Raw genomic sequence first — 23,677 nt, forward strand, 5'->3', positions numbered from 1 at the left:
ACGTCTAGGCTCCGCCCCCTGCCTGTGCGCCGGATCTCCGATTGGTGGATCCTCCTCGAAGGGGCGTGTCCGAAGAGACTTGGAACTCCGCGGCGGGGGTGGTGCGGGTCTCCGCGGCCACAGCCAGAGCGCTGGCAGCTGCGGGGCTGCAGGGCTGCGAGGCTGCGGGACGCAGCGGGAAGCGGGGCCCCTGACCGAGGAGGTAAGAGCGGCGCGACCGGCCGGGGGCGCAGAGCAGGCGGTTCTCAAGCTGGGGTGGGGCGTGTTCACAGCCAGGACGGTCTTGGACTCAATTTTCCACTCTCCCCATCGCCCGCGGGGAGCAGACTGTCAGCGGGTGGGAGTTACTGGAGCTCCTAGAAGGTGGTGAGAACAGGTAAGGGGGATGGGACTTTGAGCGGGCCAAGATCCCCGGGGCGCTGCACTCTGGGGCTGCGGGGGGGGGGGGGGGCTGTCTCAGCGCTCCTACTGCCCATTTGTGGTTCCGGAGTCCTGGTCTCACGCAGGCCTTGGGAGCCTTCCTCTTCGGTGTAATGGGCTGTGACAGTGGTTAACAGGTGCTTGGGCGGCATTCTAGTCCCATAAGCAGGAGCCACACAATCTCTGAAACATTTGAGTTTTAGTGGGAGTTGTCTAAAGAACCCGAACTGGACTTAATCTCCCATGTCGCAGAGAAAATAACTCAGGCAGGCCCAGAGAGAGGTGGCAGCCCCTTCCCGGACTGGAATCATCACCCCTTTCGGTCTTCTTGAACCACCAAAGAGCTATCTCTGCCGCCCCCTTGGCAGGTGGTAAAAAGTAGCTTCTCAGACATTTTGAAACCCTCAACCAGCATACTCCGCTGGAATTTGAACTAAGCTGCAATCTCACCAAAGGAGAGGGTCAAAGGCCAGGAAGGAGGGGAGGAGCTGGGGTCATTTGGGGGCCCATTTTTGTGCTGGGGTGTAGCTGTGACATAATTTCCACTGGGGTCGGTACAAGTGAATGATTTCAGCTTGCGCGTTCCTGCACATGTGAACCCCCAGGGCAGCCAAGGCAGGAAGAGGTAAGGCAGCCCAGCTGAGCCCATGGGACTGTTGATCCAGCCTATTTCAAGAAAGGGAGCTGAGAAACCCAGATCAGCTAATGGAACTGCCCAGACCACCCTGGAAGTCCCAGGAGATAGAGGGCTGGGATCAGGCCATTGAGGACAGGACATTCTGTCTTTGGTCAAGAGCAGTCTTCAGCAGCAGCTAGAGCTGGGCTTTCCAGTCACTTAACTGGGACCTTGGCAGTGACATTGATGTTGGGAATCTTCCCCAGGGAGGTTTTTGTGGGGGATGAATGAAATGATTTTGATAATGTGCTTACCATTGTGTTGGAGTGCTGTTGCCTCTTGGTAAGAAGCACCCTGTTTATTTACCTTACTACTCTTCTTTCTTCTGGGAAGGACAGAACAAGACAAGGCTTAGGGGTGGCCGTGTTGAAGGAGAGGGCACTTGGATCAGACCACTGTCCTAAGTACATGTGGTCAAATCCTTTTGGCCTTGGGGTCTGCAGGATTGGCCCTAGTGGCCCCTTTAAGCTTGCTTCTTACCCCCCACACTTTCCTCTGCTGGGTCCAGTCACTCTCTCAAACCTGTGCATGGCTGGCTCCTTCACAGTAGGGTGGTGCAGGGCCACTTCCTCACCAGGCCATTCTTGACTGCCAGACCTACTCCAGCCCTGCCCGCCTTTTTCCTCATAGCACATAGCACTCTGCTCAGAAATTACCTTGCTGACCTAGCCTTCCAGTCTGGCTTTCCCCATAGGTAGGATGTCACTGAAAAGCATAGTCCCTTGCCCCCTGCTATAACCTAATGCCTGACACTGTAAGACTGTACTTGGTGCATTATAAGACTTCATAGGCTTCAACCTCCTGGAGCTAAAGGGAAGGAAGGGCAGATGAAAAATCAGCCATGTTTGGGAGAAGGCAAAAGACTTTCAGGCCTAAGGCTCTGATGTCTCAAGTTCAATCCCTCAGCACCACTATAAGCCAGAGTGGAGCAGTGCTTTAGTAAAAAAGGAAGGAAGGGAGGAAAGAAGGAAGGAAGGAAAGAAATAAAAAAGAAAAATCAACCATGGGGGCTGGGTGGTGTTGCATCTGGTTAACTGTTACCATAACAGGGGCTCAAACCCCCACCCCCACCCATGGGGGATGGGGGCATTTCATTAATAATGAAGCAGGTCTGCAGGTTTCTCTGTCTCCCCCTTCTGTCTCAATTCCTAATTTTTCCATCTAATAAAAATAGAAAGAAAAGAAATTATCAGCTGTATCCCCTAATTAGGGATAGTCCAGAAGGCCACCAAGACAAGGGTAGGGAGTTCTGTGACAACAGGATGGGAGTCCTGTGTGGGGTGTTCTGCTGCCCCCTCTGAGATACATGGAGAGTATTGTAGTTTCCCCCACCCAATATGCTGACTCAGTGTCCTGTAAAAGAAGTATCCAGCCATAGCTCTCTCTCCTCCCTGGTGTTGCTTTTGTTTCCTCCACGATGCCTGCCTCCATGCCACATGGCATCTTCTGAGGAGGACTTGTACAGCTGGCCTCTACCACTGACCAAATCCCACAGTCAGGGGCCTGCTTGCCTCTTTCAGTACAAAGTCTGTCTGCCTCAGCCACCGGATATGTTAGGCCTAGGTGTGTGACCACAAGTCTGGGTTTCATCCGTTTTCCTGATACAGAGGTGTGCTGAAGGGTGGTGTTTCTTCTTTAGGGTCCTGGGCCCTGATACTCTGTGGGTGGTCAAGGAGGTTCAGAGAGGTGACCCCATTAATGGCCCGCTGGGTGGCAGAGCTTAGATTTTCTTTCTTTCTTTTTTTTTTTTTTCCTTATTTCTTTTATTTGATAGGACAGAAAGAAAATTGGGGGTGGGGGACAGAAGGGGAGAGAGACACGTGTAACACTCCTTCACCACTTGTGAAACTGCCCCCCCTACAGATGGGGATGGGATGCTTGAACCCAGGTCCTTATACATGGTAGTATGTAGATGTGCGCGCGCACACACACACACACACGCTTGACCAAGTACACTACTGTCTGACCCCCTGGTTTAGAAATCTTTTATTTTTTTTTCTTTATTGGGGTGATTAATGGTTTTTAGTCAACAGTAAAATACAGGAATTGGTACATACATAGGCCATTTTTCCCATTTTTGTTGCCCTTATTGTTGTTATTCCTTTGTAGTTGTAGAATAGGACAGAGAAATCGAGAGAGGAGGGTAAGATAGAGGGGGAGAGAAAGATAGACACCTGCAGACCTGCCTCACTGCTTGTGAAGTGACCCCCCTGCAGGTGGGGAGCCGGGGGCTTGAACTGAGATTTTTAAAAAAATATTTATTTATTTATTCCTTTTGTTGTCCTTGTTTTTTTTTTAATGTTGTAGTTGTTGTTGATGATGTCATTGTTGGATAGGACAGAGAGAAATGGAGAGAGGAGGGGAAGACAGAGAGGGGGAGAGAAAGGTAGACACCTGCAGACCTGCTTCACCGCTTGTGAAGCGACTCCCCTGCAGGTGGGGAGTTGGGGACTCGAACCAGGATCCTTCAGCCGGTCCTTGCACTTTGCGCCACGTGTGCTTAACCCGGTGTGCTTCCGCCCAACTCCCAGAACTGGGATTCTTAGGCCAGTCCTTGCACTTCTCACCATGTGCACTTAACCCGGTGTGCAACCTCCTGGCCCCCAGCATTTCTCAGTTTTTCACATAGCACTCTAACCTCCACCTAAGTCCTCCTCCACCATGATGTTCTAGAACCTGAATACTCCCCCCCCCCACCCCCACCCCAGAGTCCTTTACTTTGGTGCAGTACACCAAGTTTGGAGCTCTTGACCCAAACACTGTTCTTATCCCTTTGAGGAGTTTAGCTTCACAAAGAAAGAAAAAGCAGTTCATATTTCTAACTCCCATATGATTGGCATTAAGGTTTTTTTTGTTGTTGTTGTTGGTGGTGGTGGTTTTTTTTTTTTTTTTTTTTTTAGATTTATAGCATTTATTGAGCCTTCCTTTGTGGTTACAAGCAACTACGACACAAGCTCCCCCAACACCTTTAATCTTCTCCTCCACTCTTCTACTGAAGAATTTGTCCTTCATGATGATGAGCTGCTTCAGCTTTCCCTTCCCCAGAAATTTGCAGTAGCCCAATCACAACACATCAGTGATAGGAGCAGCACCACTTTTGTTTTTGGCAGCATTTTTCCATGTCTGCTCACTGACCAGGGAACACAGTTTATCCAGGCTGACTGTTGAGCAGAAGCTCTGATTCCTCTTTAAGTGCTCATGCCACATACCAACTTTCTCAAAGTAACCTGGATGATATTTCTCAAAGTTTATCTTGTGCTGATACATGCCACCAGCATTGATGCTTCCAGTGTTTGCCAATGCAGTTGTGACTATGGCTCATGTGACCCTAAAGTTTCTGGGTCTTCCTGAGTCTGGATGACATGTCGGCTGCAGAAAGGAAAGAGGGAGGCCTTCCAACATTAGGTTTTTATTAAGTAAAAGAAATAAAACAGGTCTGGCAAAAATCATTTGCTTAAATAGTATGCTTGTTTTTGCCTTGTATATGACCCAGGTTCAAGCCAGTCTTCACTGAAATGAAGGAAGCTTCAGTCCTATGGTATCATACTCCCCTTTTTCTCTGTCTCTATCTGAATAAGTCAGCTCAGAGTGGTGAAGTCATGATGATGAGAGAGTAATTGGGGGAGGTGGATGGGAGAGAGGAGGGGAAGGAAAAAGAAAGAACGAAAGAAAGAAAGGAAGAAAGAAAGAAAGAAAGAAAGAGAAAGGAAGGAAGGAAGGAAGGGTGGAGGAAGGGAAGGAGTAAACCACTGGACATAAAGGTGAAGTCCTACTTGATAAATTGCCCCCTCCCATACACGCACACACACCACTTTGTGACATCCAGATCCCTCACCCTACAGCTTCTTTCTCCTGACTGGTTTGTTCATGTCCTTTAGTCATACACTTCAGTATGGTTAAGCACATCTCCACTGATGTGGAGCAGATCTCCAGAACTCTACTCATTTCACAAAACTGAAATTCTATACCTATTCAATAGCAACTCTTCTTTCCTCAGTCCTCCACCTCCCCCACTGCCTCTGGTAACCACCATTCTGCTTTCTATTTCTTTAAATTTGCAACTTCAGGTACTTCATCTAAAATGGAATCAAAACAGTTTTTTGTCTTTGAAACTGGTTTATTTCACGTTGAATAACATCCTGAAAGTTCATTCATGTTGCAGCTAATGTTAGACTTTCCTTCCTTTTAAAGGCTGAATACTTTTCCATTGTGTGTCTACATCACATTTTGTTTACCCATTCACCCATTGGTGGACACTCCAGTTACTTTTACATTTTGGGTTTGTGGACAATGATGCTTAAAAATGCAAGTTCCTCTTGGAGAACCTGCTTTGAGTTTTTGGATAATATCCAGAAGTGGGATTGCTGGATCATATGGTTGTTCTATTTTTAAGTTTTTTGAGGAACATCCAAACTTTTCCATAGTAGCTGCACCATTCAATATTATCACTCATAGAATACAGGGTTCCAACTTCTCCATATCCTCTCCAACACCTATTTCCTGTTTTTCATTTTGATAGACATCCATAGATGAGGTGCCATTCATCTATTAGTAGATATTGTTCTTGACCAATGGTGTGTGATTTCTATATATTTGGTGTCACCTTTTAAAAAAATATTTTATTGGGGGAGTTGGGCAGTAGTGCAGTGGGTAAAGCACTGGTGGCACAAAGCCCAAGGACTGGCGTAAGGATCCCAGTTCGAGCACCCAGCTCTCCGCCTGCAGGGTAGTCGCTTCACAGGCAGTGAAGCAGGTCTGCAGGTGTCTATCTTTCTCTCCCCTCTCTTCCTTCCCCTCCTCTCTCCATTTCTCTCTGTCCTATCCAACAACAACAATAATAACTACAACAATAAAACAACAAGGGCAACAAAAGGGAATAAATAAAAATTTTAGAAAAATTTTATTGGATAGAGACAAACAGAAATTGAGAAGGGAAGGATATAAGGAGAGAGAAAGGGGAACCTGTTACACTACTTCAGCACTCATGAAGTTCTCTCCCTGAAGGTGGGGACCAGGGGCTTGAACCCAGGTTCTTGTGCATGGTAACATGTGCACTCAGATACCACCACCAAACCCCTAGTATCACATTCTGCATACTGCTCTACACAGTGTTGTGTCCCAACATTTGATGTCTGTCATCATCACTCCATGTTGGTCTGTGTAGGCTGGGCTTAGCATAGCCTACAGTATTCCATCATGTGAATGGACCCCCTGGGCTTGCCACTTCCTCTGCTGCTGGGCAGCTTCCAGCCTCTGATACAGGTACTGACTGTACCCACTGCTTTTGGTGGATCTCTCTCTGTTGTGCTCTGAGCTCCCCCTTGCAGAGCCCTCATCTGGCCCACTCTAAGGCCCTCAGTGCTCAGCCTAGGGCTTCTTGGGGTAGCCTCTGGAATTTTACCAGGCTCTCTCTCACCCATTGATCTGTGGTAGCAGGATGGCCCAGGGCTGTCACTGATAACCTGCTAGGCTTGCAACATGCAACCAAGATCACCAACCTAAAGATAGCAGTTCTTACATAAGGTAGTGTGGACAGCTTTTCTCAGGATGCCTTGTGGTTTCATAGGAGCAAGTGGTATATGACTCCAGGCTCAGCACCCCTCTTGTGCAATATCCCCAGCCCCCAAGCGGGGCCCTCCCCAGCTTCCTCCAAGGGGGGCCTGGTAGATGGAACTGCACTGTGGTGACCTAGAAACACCACATATGTGATCAGCTCAGTTGGGGCATATTGTACGTGCATACATGTGGTGGTGGTGGTGGTGTCTGGTCAGCTCTCAATTCTTTCTCTTCAGTGAACCAATGGAGGCCCTGGAAAGGTCCATTCATTTACTAGCTTTTTATGAAGCACCTACTGCATGCTTGGCAGTGCTCTGGTCATTGGGAATACAGCAATGAGCAAGAAAAGGAGTTTAGAACTGGTAGGGGTGGGGGAAGGCAGGAAATATACAAACAACAGGTAGGCAATAAAGTATCAAGTCTCTTTAAGTCCTATGGGAAAAACATATGCAACGTAACAACCCAAAGTTCAGCAAAATCCTATCAAAGGCCAGTTACTAAATATTGTAGACTTTGTGGCCATGTAGTCATGTTACCACAACTCAGCTCTGCCCCTGTAGCCACAGAAAAATGTGAATTAGTGAGTATGATTGTGTTCCAATAAAACTTTATTTACAAAAAAAATAAAATAAAAATAAAAACAAGAGTGTCAGATTTGGCTAGCAGGTCATCCACCCTGTCCTGGGAGATGCTGCTGAGATTCTCAAAGAGCTTTTTTGCTTGTATGTTTGTTTTGTTTTGTTTTTATCTGAACACTGTACAGCTCCAACTTATGGTAGTATTGGGGATTCAGCCTGGTTTCAGAACCTTGGGAACGAAATTCTTTTGCATAGCCATTATGCTATCTCCCTCACCCTGGGATAGGTAAGAAGTAACATGATGATGGGACCTGAGAACAAGATTACAGGAAGAAGCCAAAGGAGATAGTGTGTCTCAGGCAAGACTACACCTGCAGTTTAACAAGTGGGTAGATGTGGTGTGAGAGACACAAATGGTTGATTTTAGGGATACAGGGGAGTTTAAGGATGAATTTTCAGAGAGGGACTTTAGGTAACTAAGTCAGAGGTGGTTCTCTTTATAGAAAAGAACTAGAGGGGAAAGCTAGGTTTATATTTGGCTTGTTGAGTGAAACCTTATTGATCTGCAGGTGAGAGATTCCCTGGGCAGGTGGGATCCATAGCTCAGTGCAGAACTGGGACTAGAGGCCTACCCTAGGCATTCAGCAACACTGGGATGGTCTTCAAAGCCAAGTAGGCTAAATCAATGTGTGTTTATGTTTGTGTGTGTGTGTGTGTGTGTGTGTGTGTGTGTGTGTGTGTGTGTGTGTGTGTAAACAGGACAGAGGTTCTGGGAGAGCCCTAGAGCGACCAGTATTTATTGCTTGGCAGTCAAGGACAGAATGAGAGAAGGCAATATAATAGCATAGTTTCTAGGTACTTTAGGTTCTGGACCTACCACTTCCTAGTAGAGCCTCTATTTCACTTCTGTCAACCTAGGATTGGTGTGAGAACTAAATGAGATAGTAGTCCTTCTCATAGAGGAAGCACTCAGACCATGTACCGGTAATGATGGCAGTGGTGACCATGGGGCTGAATCAGTGGGTGCCAGGGTTTGTGATGGTTTGGTGGCTGAGGAGTCAGTGATGGGTTGAAGTTGCAGATACCTTATTGCACTGGCACAATCTCACCTGGCTCAGGACTGATGCGCCAGGCAGTTATTGCCTTGGGAGTAGCTGATGGGACTGAGGACACACTGTCCCAGCTTCTTTGCCCCTTGGCTGAGCATATTCTACTCTGTCATTGTGCTTTTCCTCCCCCTTCTCAGCTCCCTCCTTTTCCTCCCCCCCCTCCTCCCCCTCCTTCCCCTCCTCCTCTTTCTTCTCTTCCTCCCAGAACACTGCTCAGCACTAGCTTATGGTGATCCAGGAGACTGAACCTGAAACTTTTGGCACCTCAAGCATGAAAGTCTCTTTGCATAAGTGTTATGCTGTCTCTCCCACCTACTCTGTCTTCCAAGGTCTCCCCTCCCTCCCCAGGGTTTGAGGCCACATTGCCCACTGTGGTGGTCCGCTCATTCACCCAGCTTTCCTGCTGCCTGCCTACAGCTGGCTGGCTTCCACATACCACTCTCCCTCCAGTAATTGTCTAAAGGTCACTTCCTGGGTGATGATGAATTTCTTTGGTCAGGTGGCTTGCTAGTTCTAATTGGAAGGGCTCAGGGTGGCGGAGAATGGTTCTCCCCCTGCCCCCCCAACTGACTCTTGTATGCCACCCCTACAGTCGAGTCCCTGGTGAAGATGGTAGACTACCTGGCCAACACGGAGATCAACAGCCAGCGCATTGCGGCGGTTGAGAGCTGCTTTGGGGCGTCCGGACAGCCGCTGGCCCTGCCAGGTCGGGTGCTGCTGGGCGAGGGCGTGCTGACCAAGGAGTGCCGCAAGAAGGCCAAGCCACGCATCTTCTTCCTCTTCAACGACATCCTGGTGTACGGCAGCATCGTGCTCAACAAGCGCAAGTACCGTAGCCAGCACATCATTCCCCTGGAAGAGGTGACACTAGAGCCGCTACCAGAGACACTGCAAGCCAAGAACCGCTGGATGATCAAGACGGCCAAAAAGTCCTTCGTGGTGTCTGCTGCGTCCACCACCGAGCGCCAGGAGTGGATCAGCCACATCGAGGAGTGTGTGCGGAGGCAGCTGCTGGCCACAGGCCGCCCACCCAGCACGGAGCACGCGGCGCCCTGGATCCCTGACAAGGCCACGGACATCTGCATGCGCTGCACCCAGACGCGCTTCTCCGCCATCACCCGGCGCCACCACTGCCGCAAGTGCGGCTTTGTGGTCTGCGCAGAGTGTTCCCGGGAGCGTTTCCTCCTGCCGCGCCTCTCGCCCAAGCCCTTGCGTGTCTGCAGCCTCTGCTACCGCGAGCTGGCAGCCCAGAAGCAGGAGGAGGAGGAGCAGGGCACGGGGTCCCCGAGGCAGCTGGCCCACCTGGTCGGGGCGTCCAGTGGCGACGATGACGACTCAGATGAAGACAAGGAGGGTGGCGGGGATGGCGACTGGCCAGGCCAGGTGAAGTTCTATGCCTCCAACATCTGGTCATCCTTCCACAGCTGACCCGGGTCTGCAGCCCCAAGGGAGGCTGGGAACTCTGGTCACTGCTGCATCCGGTGTAGAATGAGATGACAGGGGCACCATTAGGGCTGGTGTGGGAGCCTCACTTCTCCAACACTCCAGAAGGGGATGACTGCAGGGAGGTGCCTTCCTGTAAATAAATAAATAGATAAATAAATAAATAGATAAATAAATAAATAAATAAAAACAGATGCCCCTCTGCCTCACCTGGACTCAACAGGCTGGGCACATGGGCTCACTGAGCAAGGCAGCAGGCTCCACCATGCTGGATGCTCACCAGGTCCCAAGCTGCAGTCTGCTAGTGCCCAGGCTAGTCCACTCTCTGGCCCCATCTGCCCTCTCTCTGGAAGCCTGGCACTTCTCTCAGTATTGTCCTCCTCTCTTCTAGTAACCAGAGAAAGCAGTGTGGGTTCTGTTAGGACTTTTAATCGCAAGAGATAAAAACCCTTCCCAAACTGACTTAATAAATAAAAAAGACCTCACTGACTCAGGTGGTTGGAAAGTCCAGGTGTGTTCTTGGATCAGACATGCTTGGAACAGGGACTGGAGCCAGATAGGGTGATGAATGTCAGCCACTTTGTCACCAAGCCAGGCAGTCCTAGGATCACTGGCAGCACAGTGGGGACAGAAGTGTGTGCCACACTTGGGCTGGTTCTCTGAAGAGACAGCCCTATGCAGGTGCTGTGACCGTGGTCTGGCAACGGTCCCCATAGAGTGGGCCTGCACCCTACTCTCTTCAACATGGGCTACTTAAATGGACAATCCAGGATACAAGTAGCTATTCATCTGGCTCTGCCTGGGCTTTCAAGGTTTAGCTCTGTCCCCTGGGGCTCCAGTCTGGTGGCTTCTGGGGCAGTTTGGGGTGCCTAGAATCTGTCTGTGACCCTCCCCCATGAACAGAGTGATAAGTGGTGATCAGTGGTGCCTCCAAGAATGACTTGCAGGTTTACAGACCCTTGGCCTTCCAGAGCCTCAGAAACCAGTCTAGACCAGTTCTGCATAGGCCAGAGGGCACAGCACCAGACAAGTCACGGGGTGAGGGGCCATTTCCTGAAGACAGATCATGTGTGTTCTCAGAAGCCCAGACCTGGCAGTCCTTGCAAGGACAGGGAGGGCCTGGCTCCAGTAACTGGCCTCTTGGATGCTTTCCCTGTCCCCTGGAACTGTTCTTGTCTAAGGTGGGAAAAGCCACAGGGCAGTAATCATGTGGACAGGAGAATGAACTGCTTGTGACTGATCCTCTCACCAGCCTCTTCCACAGCTGCCTACGAAAAGGCAGACTATAGGACCCCAGGGAAGGTGGCCCATGGTAGCAGTGCCTTCTCAGCTAGGGCCAGACCCTCAGCCTAGGTCCCTGTGTTTGTTCACCTGACATACACACACACACACACACACACACACACACACACACACACACATCTGGGTCTGCTGCAGTCCTGAGTCTTGAGATATTAGGCCCTGCAAGGACCCAAGTATTTGGGTAGCCAGCAGCCTTTGGAGGGGTCATCATTCATGTGTACAACTTGCCAGTTCCTATTATATGTTGTGCCAAGTGCTGGGACATAGCTGTGAGTGAGGCACATAAGGTCACTACTCCAGGAGTGTTTTGGGGGTGGGGTGGAGTTTTGACAGACATGTGCAAGAGTAGGTGGTCTTCATGTGATAGGGGCCAAAATGGAGAGTTTATGGGGGTCGGAGGGGGTAACATTTATTAGAGGTAAGTTTACTCCAAAGAACAAGCAATGCCACTTGTATGTGTATGGTGGTGGTGTGTGTGTGTGTGGGGGGGGTATTAAGCACAAAGAATCAGTAAGTTCAAAGACCCTGAGGAGATGAAGTTATGTCTGGAATGGTCTGGAAAGTTAAGGAGCCCACTTTGGGGGTGCTGGGAGCCATTGGAGCCTTCTGCAGGGTGACAGTTCTGCTCTATTCTCTCAGAGACTGTACCTGCCTGCCACCTGCTTGCCAGGAGAGTGGCTCTGCCACTGCCCACTCCTGTGTGGTACCCAAGGATCAAGCAAAACTCCATGAAGGCCTTTCCTGACCTATCTGTCTATGGTGGTGGGGACAGATGGCAAAGCTTGACCTCCACACCTCCTAAAGGACTGGCCTCTCTTCTGCTCTGCCAGATGTTGTGGATGATAGCAGAGGGACTCCAGGGGGAGGGTATGTTCAGGCCTGTGGACTGAGCATCTGTCATGGGCCATGTGAATTGGAACATAATCATGCTGTCCATGGCCACTAAAATGCAGAGGGGAAGGGACAAGGGAGAACAGGTCCAGGAAAGGGGGCAGCTACCTCTGGAGCCTATCAGCTCTGATTCTTCACAGAATATTTCCCTTGAATGGCAGCCTAGCTTATTTCAGGGGTCAGGTCAGCTCCTGCCTCTGCCCACCTGGACAGACTGTTTTCAGAAGGGGCTTGCTGCTCAGTGGGCTGCAGGGGCAGTGCTATCTCACCCACAGCTCTGCAGCTGCCCCAAATCAAGCCTATGTGCTGACCATATTTCTGTTCACTGCCCTGCCCCCACACCTAGAGGCCAGGAACTCTCAGGGTGAATCAGTGCTCTAGAGATCTATGCAGATGAGGCTTTTTCCCAGAAGGAAGTCTGAGGTCTGGCAGCACTCCCACCTGAGGTTAGCTTGCAAGGCCTCGTGAGGACACAGCAACCAACTGTCCTGCCAACCAAGTCCTGCCGTCCTTTGCTGGGAGCCTGCCCTACCAGCTGTGAGCAATACATTCTGGGCTTCAAGCCCTCAGGAGGGTCTGCCTTACTCCCCCCCCCAACACACCACCCCCAGATGCAGGTGGCCAAAGGGAGAGTTCGTGGGGCAGGCTCTGGTGTCAGAAGTGTTGAAGTCCCCACATCCTCCTCCCCAAGGCCTGAAATGCCCAGACTGAAACCAGCCCAGAAGGGAAGTGCACCAGGTGGAGAGTGAAGTCACAGGGCATTTGGGGACCATAACAGGCAGGCTTGGCCAGGGGAGGAGCATTCATTTCTACAAGACTCAAGACACTGAGGGAGGTCTTAACAAGGGAAAGAGTGGCTTCTTTCTGTGTGCTTGGCTAGTAGCATTTTTTAAAATGTTTATTAGTGATATAATAGTGATTTACAAAATTATAAAATAATAGGGGTATAATTCCACACTGTTCTCACCACCAGAGTTCAGTGTTCCCATTCTCTTCCAATGGTTACAGATATGGATTGACTTTATATCTATATCTATATATCTGTATCTATTTTTCCCATTTTTTTCTGCAGTCCTGCTTTCACTTCCTAAGTCACATCTATAGCTATTACTACTTCCCTTTTCCTCTTCTCGGATAAGTGAAATAATGTCTGACTTCTTCTGATGTTTTCCAGATTCGCTTCCTTTTTGGTGATGGTATAAAAGCACAGATGCCTGGTGACAAATGTTTTGGGTCCCGGTGGAACTGGGGTCCAGAGCCGCTGGACATGGACACTGATAGGTCAATCCATACCCCCTGGCTGGTAGTATTTTCACATGTTCCCTCATAGCACATCAATGCTACTGTCAGAGGCAACTCGTAGAACACTGGTGTAACCAGGGAGGGCTTCCCTGAGGAGGTAGTTGTGGTTCAACCTCAGGAGGGTAGAGCTTTATCAGAGAGGATGGTGCCACAAGGATTAGGACCCAACTTTTTTTTTTTTTTTTTTTTTTTTACTGCCCTGCCCTGCCCTTGGTCCTAAACATCAGTAAATCAAGCAAGCAGTGAGACTGGGGGTTTGGGGCAGAAGGGATGGGAATGAAATGGGGGTGGAACCCCTCAACCTTGTAGCCTCTAGTTAAGGTGCTAGATGAGAGTGGCCGGCTTCTTTCTGGACATTGATGAACCCGCTTCTCCCATGTTCCATCAGATACTGATGGTTCCTCTCTCAGGCCGGAACAGGGAGTAGCTGTTCCACCCTCTCCACCCACCCAGGCAGGACTATGATGTCAGACCTTACAGGCTGAGATCAAAGGGCTTCTTTGGGGATGTGTCCTGGTTGACATCAGAGGGTGGGACTCAGCCACAGAGAGGATTTAGGAAAAGCCTGCCCCTCCCTCCCCTTCCCCAGCAGAGTGGGCATGTGAGTCTGGCCTAGTTCTCAGCCAGGATCTAGGGTCCTTCAAACCACACTCCCAAACCAAAATAGCCACTTGCCACTTCCGCTGACCTGCCTCTGGTGGAGCTACAGGAAATAACCCTCCAGGGGCCATGAGCAGAGGAGAGGCCTTCCTGTCTGGGGCTTTTCACACCCAGCTCCTGCAGATTCTGGGCCCCACAAGACCTCCCTCCTCTATGCTGGCTAGCCACCTCCCCCACCCTTCATGTATAGCCTGAGCAGACATGAGAGACCTGCACTCATGAACAGCACAGATGCAGGCTGGGGCTGAGGACAAGGCAGAGAGGCCTACTGTTAGAGTTGCCTTATAGGCTCCTTGGGCTACTTGCTGACTGACCCCACACTTCCCCATCTCTGCCTGTGAACCTTGGACCTCACTGCAGATACCACCTCCACTCTGTAGCCTTCCTAGGTTACCCCAGCTGGGAGCCCCTGCTCCATCTTCTCCACCCTTCATCATCCCCAAAATGCCTTCATCATCATCAAAATGAAAGGACGGAGTCCATAGAAACTTGTCTACTACCCTGAGCTGCTGGTGGGCTTATTCATCACTCATCTGTACATCCTCCTAGAGAACCAGGTCCAAACTGAGGGGATCTGAGGCACTGAGGCACCAGAAGCATATCAAAGCCAGCATAGAAGTTCAATGGGCCTAGCTGTGGTAGCACACACATGACCACATGACGGTGACCAAGGACCCAAGTTCAAGCCCTGAGTCTTCATCTGTAAGGCAGAAGCTTCGGGAGTGGTAAAGCAATGCTGCAAGTCTTTCTCCACCCCTTCTCCTATCTCTTATCTCTCCCTTCCTTCTCAACTTCTCTGTCTCTATAGAGAATAAATAAACAGAAAGTCTGAAAGAAAGAAAGAAAGAAAGAAAGAAAGAAAGAAAGAAAGAAAGAAAGAATATGTTCAAGCAAAATCACAGAGGTACACATAGGCCAGGCTTCATAGTCTGTGCAGGGCAGGGTCCTGCCCCACTAGAGAGCAAGCACCATGTATGCATGAATGTGTACACCGTGCACATATGTATGCACACAGGCAAACTTCAGTCCCTCCTCCTCCTCCTCCTCCTCACGAGCCCTGGACTCAGCCAACCTGTCTCCTTCGTCCCAGTCTCACCCACAAAATCTCAAGCTGGCCTCTGGATCAGTCTGGTGGAAGGGCAGGCAGAGAGATCACACTCAGGCTCTCTGTAGCTCTCCATTCCCTCCCCTCTCTGGGCAGAGAATCTGAGGTCCCAGGCAGTAGGTGCCCTGCCACTCACAAGTTGGGGGCTGTGCCAGATGAGAAGGGAAGCTGTGTGTGCTGGCTCATCACTACCCAGCACCACAGAGCCTAGCTGGGACTGGAATGTTCCACCAGTGAGAGCAGTAAAGCAGGCAAGCAGACAGGGAGGGGGAGGGAAGGGGGAAAAGCAGATAGAGCCAGACATTTCTGGGCAAAAACAAGGGGAAATTTTAATCCTTGAAGCAATAGCTTAAGAGTCCTGCCAAGCTTTCTGACCCCAAATAACAGGATTTCAGGGGAACATTCCTACCCGCCATGGCCTCTAGGCTGGAGGGAGGAAAACAAGGGCCAGTCATCCTGCCTTTCATCCATCCTCAGCACAGCTGACTGTGGAAACTCAGGATTCTGGGACACATTTGCACACGCATGCACACACACAGTCTCTCTCACTCTTTTTCTCATGCTAAGAACACACAGAATACACAAAAACTCTATGTATTTTGCATATTACCATCATCCTTTATTGCCAAATGCTTACTTTGTTTCCCAAACAAGAATCCAGCTAATTGGGCCTCCAGTCTATCAGGTACAGAATTTTTTTTTTTTCAGAACCACAGTGCTGTCTCCCCAGCCCTTAAATAGCATCTTTCTTTTTTTTTTCATTTATTTATTCCTTTTTGTAGCCCTTTTTTTGTTGTTGTTGTTGTAGTTATTGTTGTTGTTGATGTCGTCGTTGTTGGATAGGGCAGAGAGAAATAGAAAGAGGAGGGGAAGACAGAGAGGGGTAGAGAAAGATAGACACCTGCAGACTTGCTTCACTGCCTGTGAAGCGACTCCCCTGCAGATGGGGAGCCGGGGGCTCAAATCGGGATCCTTACGCCGGTCCTTGTGCTTTAGCGCCACCTGTGCTTAACTGCTGCACTACCGCCGGACTCCCCAAAAACCTTTTTAAAAATAAATATTTTTTATTGGGGCCATGTGATAGCGCTCAAAGTTGAGTGCACACATTACCATGTGCAAAGATCTTAGTTCAAGCCCCTGATCTCCACCTACAGTGGGGAAGCTTCACGTATAGTGAAGCAATACTGCAGGTGTCTCTCTATCTCTCTCCCTATTTCCCTATTCCCACTCGACTTCAAAACAAAAACAGTTACCAGGAGCAGTGGATTCATCGTGCAGGCAGAGTCCCAGCAATACCCTGGGAGTAATACAAAATCAAGTTAAAAATATTTTAATGTTTTTTTTTATTTATTTAATCACTATTCATGAGAGAGCAAGAAGGGGGAAAAGAAAACAGGAGAGCATCACTCTGGCACGTATGATACCAGACGAGGACCTCATACCTACGAATCAGTGCCTTACACAGTGTCACTTCTTTTTTTTTTTTTTTAAGATTTGTTTATTAATGAGAAAGAATCGAGGCATCACACTGATATATTTGATGCCAGGAGTCAAACTCAGGACCTTTTTCTTACTCATAGGTCCAACACTTTAGCCATTGTCCCACCTCCTGGACTGCCAACAATTCTTTTAGCCTTGAGCCAAGACAGCCACTTGCTGAGACTTAATTTCCCAAGGTCTGAGCTGGAGTTAGCGGGAGAGAACAGGAACTGAAGCAGAGGGGTTCCAGTGAGAGGAAGGTGGGCCTAGGGAATGGAAGAAGCAGCCCAGTTTTTGGTGGTGGTCAGGGTTATTGTTAAAGGGTTATGGAGTCTGGGTCCATGCTCCCAGAGGGATAGAGAATGGGAAAGCTAGCAGGGGAGGGGATGGAATATGGAGATTGGTTGGTGGGAATTGTGTGGAGTTGTACCCCTCCTACCCTATGGTTTTATTAATTTATCCTTTCTTAAATAAAAAATAAATTTTAAAAAAAGGGTTATGGAGTCGAATAGCCTCTGTTCCAATTCTGAGAGTTCGCCATGTCTTAGCTTAACAATAAATTGATAAGAGAACATGATTATTCAGGTAAATTAAACTGTTTTTTTTGGGGGGGGCCTCCAGGGTTATCATTGGGGCTCGGTGCCTGCACTACGAATCCACTGCTCCTGGAGGCCATTTTTTCCCTTTTGTTGCCCTTGTTGTTTTATCGTCGTTATTATTGTTGTTGTTACCATTACTGCTGTCATTGTTGTTGGATAGGACAGAGAGGAATGGAGAGAGGAGGGGAAGACAGAGATGGGGAGAGAAAGATAGACACCTGCAGACCTGCTTCACCGCTTGTGAAGCGACCCTCCTGCAGGTGGAGAGCCGGGGACTTGAACCGGATTCCTTATGCAAGTCCTTGCACTTTGCGCCATCTGCCCTTAACCCACTGCATTACTGCCCGACCCCTAAATTAAACTTTTATCGAAAATAAAACATGTTAGGGAAAGAGAGAGAAGAGAACTCACTTAGAAACTTTATGGTCACATGGTGGTCCCAGGAAAGAGAGTGTGTGAGATAGCAAAGGAAGAGAGATTTACATGAAGCGTCCAGACCAAAGAGAGAGCAAGAGCAAGAGCAAGAAGGAGCCTGAAAGCACTCTGTTTTGGGGCTATCAACTCAAAACCCCGCCTACACCTCCCAAGCCACACCACTAACCACGCCCATCGCTGAGTGGTCCTTCTACCAACATTCCTGGAACAGCTCTGACTTTTGAGGCGGTAACTTCTGTAGCTGCTCCCTCAACGTTATCACCCCAGAACTAACTGACCTAACCCCTTGTATACTGTCCTGTACTCACAGTGTCATTTTACAAGTCCCCCTTGCTAATTTATCTCCCTCTCTCTCTTTCGCTCCCCTTCTCATTGTCACCAAGATTATCTCTAGGGCTCACTCAGTGCCTACACAACAAGCCCAATGCTCCCAGTGACCTTTTATTTTAAATTTTTTATAGGGCAGAAAGAAATTGAGGGGTAGAGAGAGAGGGAGAGAGACACCTGCAGTACTTGCTTCACCCCTTGTGAAGCTTCTCCCCTGAAGGTGGGGAGCAAGGGCTCAAACCTGTGTCTTTGCACATGCTAACATATGTGCTCAATCAGGTGTGCTTGCTTGCAACCTCTTTCCACGGCTGCTAGAGGGGGTTCTGAGGCCCCCTGTCCTGTTTCTTCTTCAGATTGTTGCAGGAGGGCTGGCCCTGGGTCTGAGAGGGGGCCTAAGAGCTACCAGGGTTTCTGGTCCACTCTTGGATATCATTTTAGAAGAATCACAAAAGATTACATGGAACAGATATGCTACTTAATTTCAAAGAAGTGAGGTAGGTACTGTTCCTGGTGCTCATTTTTCTTTCTTTTTGATAAAAGGTAAGAGACAGGGAGGAGAGAAGGAAAGACACCTGCAACACAGTTTCACTGTTGTTAAGCTTCTCCCCTCCAGGTGGGGAACCCGGGCTTGAACCCCAGTCTTAATGCTTGTAATGTGTGCACTGTACTGTGTGAGCCACCACTCCTTTCATCCTTTTTATTTACTTTCTTCCTCTTTGTGAAGCTGGGGTTTTGTGTGTGTGTGTGTGTGTGTGTTTTCACTAATCTCAGGAACAACTTTTTTTTTTTTTAATTCAGGGAGACTGGGGGATGGGGGGAGAAACACCTCAGCACCAGAGCTTCCTCCAATGTGATAATATTCCCCTCACCCCATGGTGCTGGGGCTCAATGTTGAGGGGGCACATCAGAGCGGGCACCCTACCTGCTAAGCTATTTCTCCAACCCAAAGAGGATGTCTGACTTTGGGTGTCAGAAGTTGTGATATGGTAATGGTGTGAAAGCAAAGGAGACAACAGAAGTGTTTTGGAACCCCAGAGGAAGCCCCATTCCATACCCTACGCGGCATGCTTTGGTACTGCTGAACCTTCATTCTGGCTCTAAAAAATGAGCACCAGCAGTTCTGGAGGTAGTGCAGTGGATAAAGTGTTGGACTCTCAACATGAGGACCCAAGTTTGATCCTTGGCATCAAATGTGTCAGAGTGATACTTTGGTTCTCTCTCTCATAAATAAATAAATAAAAATAAATAAATACAAAAAATGGGGGGGCATAAAATAATTCATTTGAATAGTATGCTGCTTTGTCATATACACAACCCAGGTTTGAGGAAACTTCATTATAGTGACCTCTTTTGCTGTCTCTCTGACTCTCTTTTTTAAAATATATTATTTATTTATTTATTATTGGATAGAGACAGAGAAAAATTGAGCGGGGAGGACGGAGAGGAGGGGGAGAGACAGAGAGAAATTTGTAGCCCTGCAGCACTGCTTCACCATTCATGAAGGTTTGCCCCTTGCAGGTAGGGACCAGGGGCTTGAATCTGGGTCCTTGCACATGGCAATGTGTGTGCTCAACCAGGTGAGCCACTGCCTGGCCCCCCAGACGCTCTATCTCTATCAAAAATAAAATAAAATAGAGAGTCAGGCAGTAGCTCAGTGGGTTAAGCTTACGTGGCGCAAAGCACAAGAACTGGTATAAGGATCCGGGTTCAAGCACCTGGCTCCCCACCTCCCACAGGGGAGTTGCTTCATAAGGGGTGAAGCATGTCTGCAGGTGTCTGTCTTTCTCTCTCCCTCTCTGTCTTCCCCTGCTCTCAATTTCTCCCTGTCCTATCCAACAACAACAACATCAATAATAACTATGACAATAAAACAACAAGGGCAACAAAAGGGAATAAATAAATATTAAAAAATAATAAGAAATAAAATAAAATAAAATATAAAATATAAAATAGCTCGCAGTCTGACCAGAGAGACCTGTGGAACCTGCTGAGGCTGCACAGAGAGAGGAGTAGCCTCATGTCACCTAGTGGGGAATCTACTCTCATGACAGTCTAAGAGAAGGGACCAGGTGAGGCTGTCAGCATCCAGATTTACCCCAGAGTGAGACCATCACCAAGCAAGCATAAGCCAGGGAGCACTGTGTGGATTTCAATTAGGGAGAAATCCACGCAACCACAAACAGCTCCAAGATATGAAAACAGTACATTAAAAGCATAATGGACAGTGATTTTTTCCTCTATTCAAGTCAAAAACAATGCAACATCTCATTCAGGCAGCCTTGCTGTCTCACAAGCTGATTATCCTATGAGTCAAAATGAGGTATAAGCATAATTCAGATGCAAACCTGATTTGGGGAAACAAAGCCAGCTGAGCATGCCTCATGCTGGGTGAACAATGGTGCAGAGAGAATGAGTGTCTCTGAGAGTTTACTTAGTGCAAGCAACTGTTTCCTGTGAGGTCCTAGGTATTTCTGCACATCAATCTCTTCTCTACAGGTCAAGGAGTAAGTGGTTAGGAGAATCAATATGTATTTAAAGCTGTACAGGGAAGGAAACTAGCAGACATTACACACAGAGAGAGACACCTGAATCAAGGCACAGATGTCCTCCTAGGAGTACGTCCCTCCATGAAATAGCACTGTTCTATTGGTGAAAACCAACCAGGTTCTTGGAACATTCCCAGGACCACCAGTTACTCTCAGGAGAAGAGTCCAGTCATGACACCACCTCAGAAGAATCACAAGTAATTTTGTGAGCAAGTATGTAAAATGCAAACTATTGCAAAGGTGTGAGGTAGGAACTGTGCAGAAACAGTATTAAGATGGTTGAGAGCTTGTATGACAGAATACATGAGGGCCATTGTTGTTAAAATTCGGAAGGCTCTAGCTGGACGGGCTAGCTTCACGGGCGGGTAACAGAGACGACCAGAGACATACGGCTGGGCAGGGAAGCTGTATTTCTTTATTCAGGAACAATGATTCATAAACTAAACCAAACTAATCACCAAACAGAACTCTGCTGTCTCTTTGCGGCGGCGCAAGCACTCTCTCGAACTCTGCAACTCTGGAACTCTGAAACCCTCTCTTCCAATGAAACCCCTTACGACATTTTGGACAAACAGTACGTGGTCTCTGGCTCCCTGACTGAAAGCGGGGTTGCTCTGGCTGGAGGCGTGGTCGCAATTTATCAGGACATTGGTTACGCCAATGTCCTTGGAGACCGCACTGAAAGCAGGCCCCGAGAGAAAAAGCCTGTCCATGTGTTCCTCTTCCTTTTAAATTCTGGATCCTGGTCCTACCTGGAGCCAGCTTCCTACTGGCCTACAGAAAGCACTTGCCTATCCTCTTGGATTACTGTTTTCCAGGCCTCTAGTCCCTTAGAATTGTCGCTAGCATTTCTTACTCTGGGAGTATGGACCAAAACAAAATTCTTTTTAGGGTGCTGAAAGAAGGGGGTCTGACTTCTGTTATTACTTTCATGCTGAAAGGGACACATGGTCTGGTTGATCCTTGTGCCCAGATATACCAATTCTGTCCTTATCCAGTCCTTGTTAGGGTGAGATCTTAGGAGAATTTTCTGGGACAGTCTGGGGCTCTTAAAGAAGTGAAGGCAAGGTAGGACTGGTGAAGTACTGTTTGGTGCTTGAGGGCTATAATGCTATTAAGTGCCGGTGAAATAGTTCACTTGTATACTGCACTCCTTTGAAATTTGCCTAGCCCAGCCACCACTGCAGTGAAGGAAACTCCGGTGCTGTGGTCTCTCTCTCATGCCTCTGCCTACCTCAAAAAAAAAAAAAAAAAACCTACAAAATGTAAAAACCTTTATTTACAAGCATCTCAGTTCATCCAGCCACCATCCATTACAGACTAGCACAATACTGATGCTAAGAATGAAGGATTTATTAATTAAAACCAAATATCAAACCAAACAAATACATGGTACCATGCAGAGGTTGGGGGGCACACAGGCCCAAATCCAACATCTCTGGTCTTTCACCCCATTATATTGGTCTCTGGATCCAGCCATCAAGTCCTAAGGTGACAAGCCTGATTTTCCTTCATTACTCAGGATATGCAGCTAAGGCTTTCTAACATTCAGGTGGAGGGAATGGCTTGTGTTGGTTTTGTAAATATCCTAATAACTTAAAATGTAGTTATGAGAGCCAGGTGGTGGTGCACCTGATTGAGCATACACATTACCATGTGCAAGGACCCAGGTTCAAGGCCCTGGTCCTTACCTGCAGGGAGAAGCTTCATGAGCAGAGAAGCAGATCTCTCTCTCTCTGCTTCTCTGTGCCCACTCTCAGTTTCTTTATGTAGTATCAAGTAAAAGAAAGCAAGTGGTGGGATGACCATGAGTAGAGGTGGAATTAACATTGGTGGCAAAAAAAGAGAGAGAGAAGAGAGAAGCGGGCATAGCTCATTAAGGGAGTAAGCAAATGAAAACAAAGTATGTTCTCAGAAAGTTTTAGGAGAGCTTTATGGGAAGATTCTAGAACGGAGAAAATTTCCAGGAACCTGAGGTTCCAGGTTTCAGTTTTTTTGTAGAACCCTCCCTCGCTCCAACTCTTTTTCCCATTGTCTGTGATCTGCCAGTACATACCTATGTGGGTTAACTTGGTCTCTTGGAGTTCATTGGTCCAGTAAGTAAAAGTAGGTGGGCACTTTAGAGGGTCATAATTCTTAGGTATCAATTCAGGAACTCCTAGGTGTCCAGTCACAGGTCCCCAGTTGGTCTCATGGCTAGGTGTGTGCTATCTCAGGTGAAATAAGGAAAGTCCTGGGCAGGACAGCAAAGTCTTCTAGATGCCAACACCAAGTGCCAATAGTCACTAAGTATATAGGAGTCTCAGGGAATACTTAAGGTGGTAACATTTGAAGAACCAACTGTCTTCAGCAAAAGACTCTTCAGTATGCCTCTAAGCATACTGAAGAGGGTTTGGTCCTATCTGGAGGGCAGTCTCTGGGCTTACTTAATGTTTAACAGGGCACTTGATCATTTACTGGGGACAGTTTAATTACAGTGAGCCATACATAGGCTGTATCAGCCAGACATCAGCGAAGAAACACTTCCTTCAGCTTTCTCATTCCCCTTCATACAATTAACCTTAATGGCCAAGCCAAGACCTTCCTCAAGGTCTGGACCCAAAGCCAGAACCAGAGGCTATAAAATCCTGCTAACGGGCTACCATCTGGGAAATCTACTACTGCTGACCTGGTACCTGGATTCTCTCTCCTGGAGTTTCTTCCCTAAGTTTTGGAGAAATACATTTGGGGTTCCAGGTGTTAGTATACCCAGTAGAGTGCACATTACCATGAATTGAGGACCCAGGCTCAAGCCCCCAGTCCCCTCCTGCAGAGGGGAGGCTTCAGGAATAGTGAAGCAGTGTTTTAGTTGCCTCTCTTTGTCTCTTCCTATTTCTGTCTCTATCAAAAAGAAAACAAACAAACAAACAAACAAAACAGCTACCAGGCATGGTGGAGTCATTATGCAGGCATCTGAACACTTAATCTTTAAGGAAGGAATTTTAGTTTAAAAGTCAAGAAAGAAACTCTAGTTTGGTTCTTTCAGAGCTTGGCAGCATGTTCAAAGGGCTGTTGATGTTGGATTGTCTGAGCAGGGTCTGGATGGTGAGCTAATTAGCCTCCATAGGATATAGCTGTGTTGGGCCCTAAGAGAAGGAAGCCTCAGGAGGGGCTGCTAGAAAGCAGTGATCGCAGGGGTAGCTCACCTGGTTTAAGTGTACACATCACAGTGCGCAAGGACACAGGTTCAAGCCCCTGGTCTCCACCTGC

At 48.2% G+C, this 23,677-nt stretch overlaps 1 protein-coding gene and 1 pseudogene across 1 annotated transcript; one reads left to right on the top strand and one right to left on the bottom strand.

Moving 5' to 3' along the window:
* Nucleotides 1-4: 4 nt before the first annotated feature.
* Nucleotides 5-4,460, bottom strand: LOC103128616 (uncharacterized; annotated as a pseudogene).
* On the top strand, nucleotides 61-9,972 carry PLEKHF1 (pleckstrin homology and FYVE domain containing 1). The gene is made up of 2 exons (XM_007539449.3): nucleotides 61-202; nucleotides 8,932-9,972. The coding sequence occupies exon 2, from the start codon at nucleotides 8,949-8,951 to the stop codon at nucleotides 9,765-9,767; it is 819 nt and encodes a 272-aa protein (XP_007539511.1). The 5' UTR covers nucleotides 61-202; nucleotides 8,932-8,948; the 3' UTR covers nucleotides 9,768-9,972.
* Nucleotides 9,973-23,677: the final 13,705 nt, after the last annotated feature.

Source organism: Erinaceus europaeus, chromosome 2 (genome assembly GCF_950295315.1).
Source record: "Erinaceus europaeus chromosome 2, mEriEur2.1, whole genome shotgun sequence".
NCBI classification, from domain to species: Eukaryota; Metazoa; Chordata; class Mammalia; order Eulipotyphla; family Erinaceidae; genus Erinaceus; species Erinaceus europaeus.

Coding starts and splice junctions, on each gene's coding strand:
- PLEKHF1 (XM_007539449.3), top strand. CDS start 8,949: ATGGTAGACTACCTGGCCAACACGGAGATCAACAGCCAGCGCATTGCG.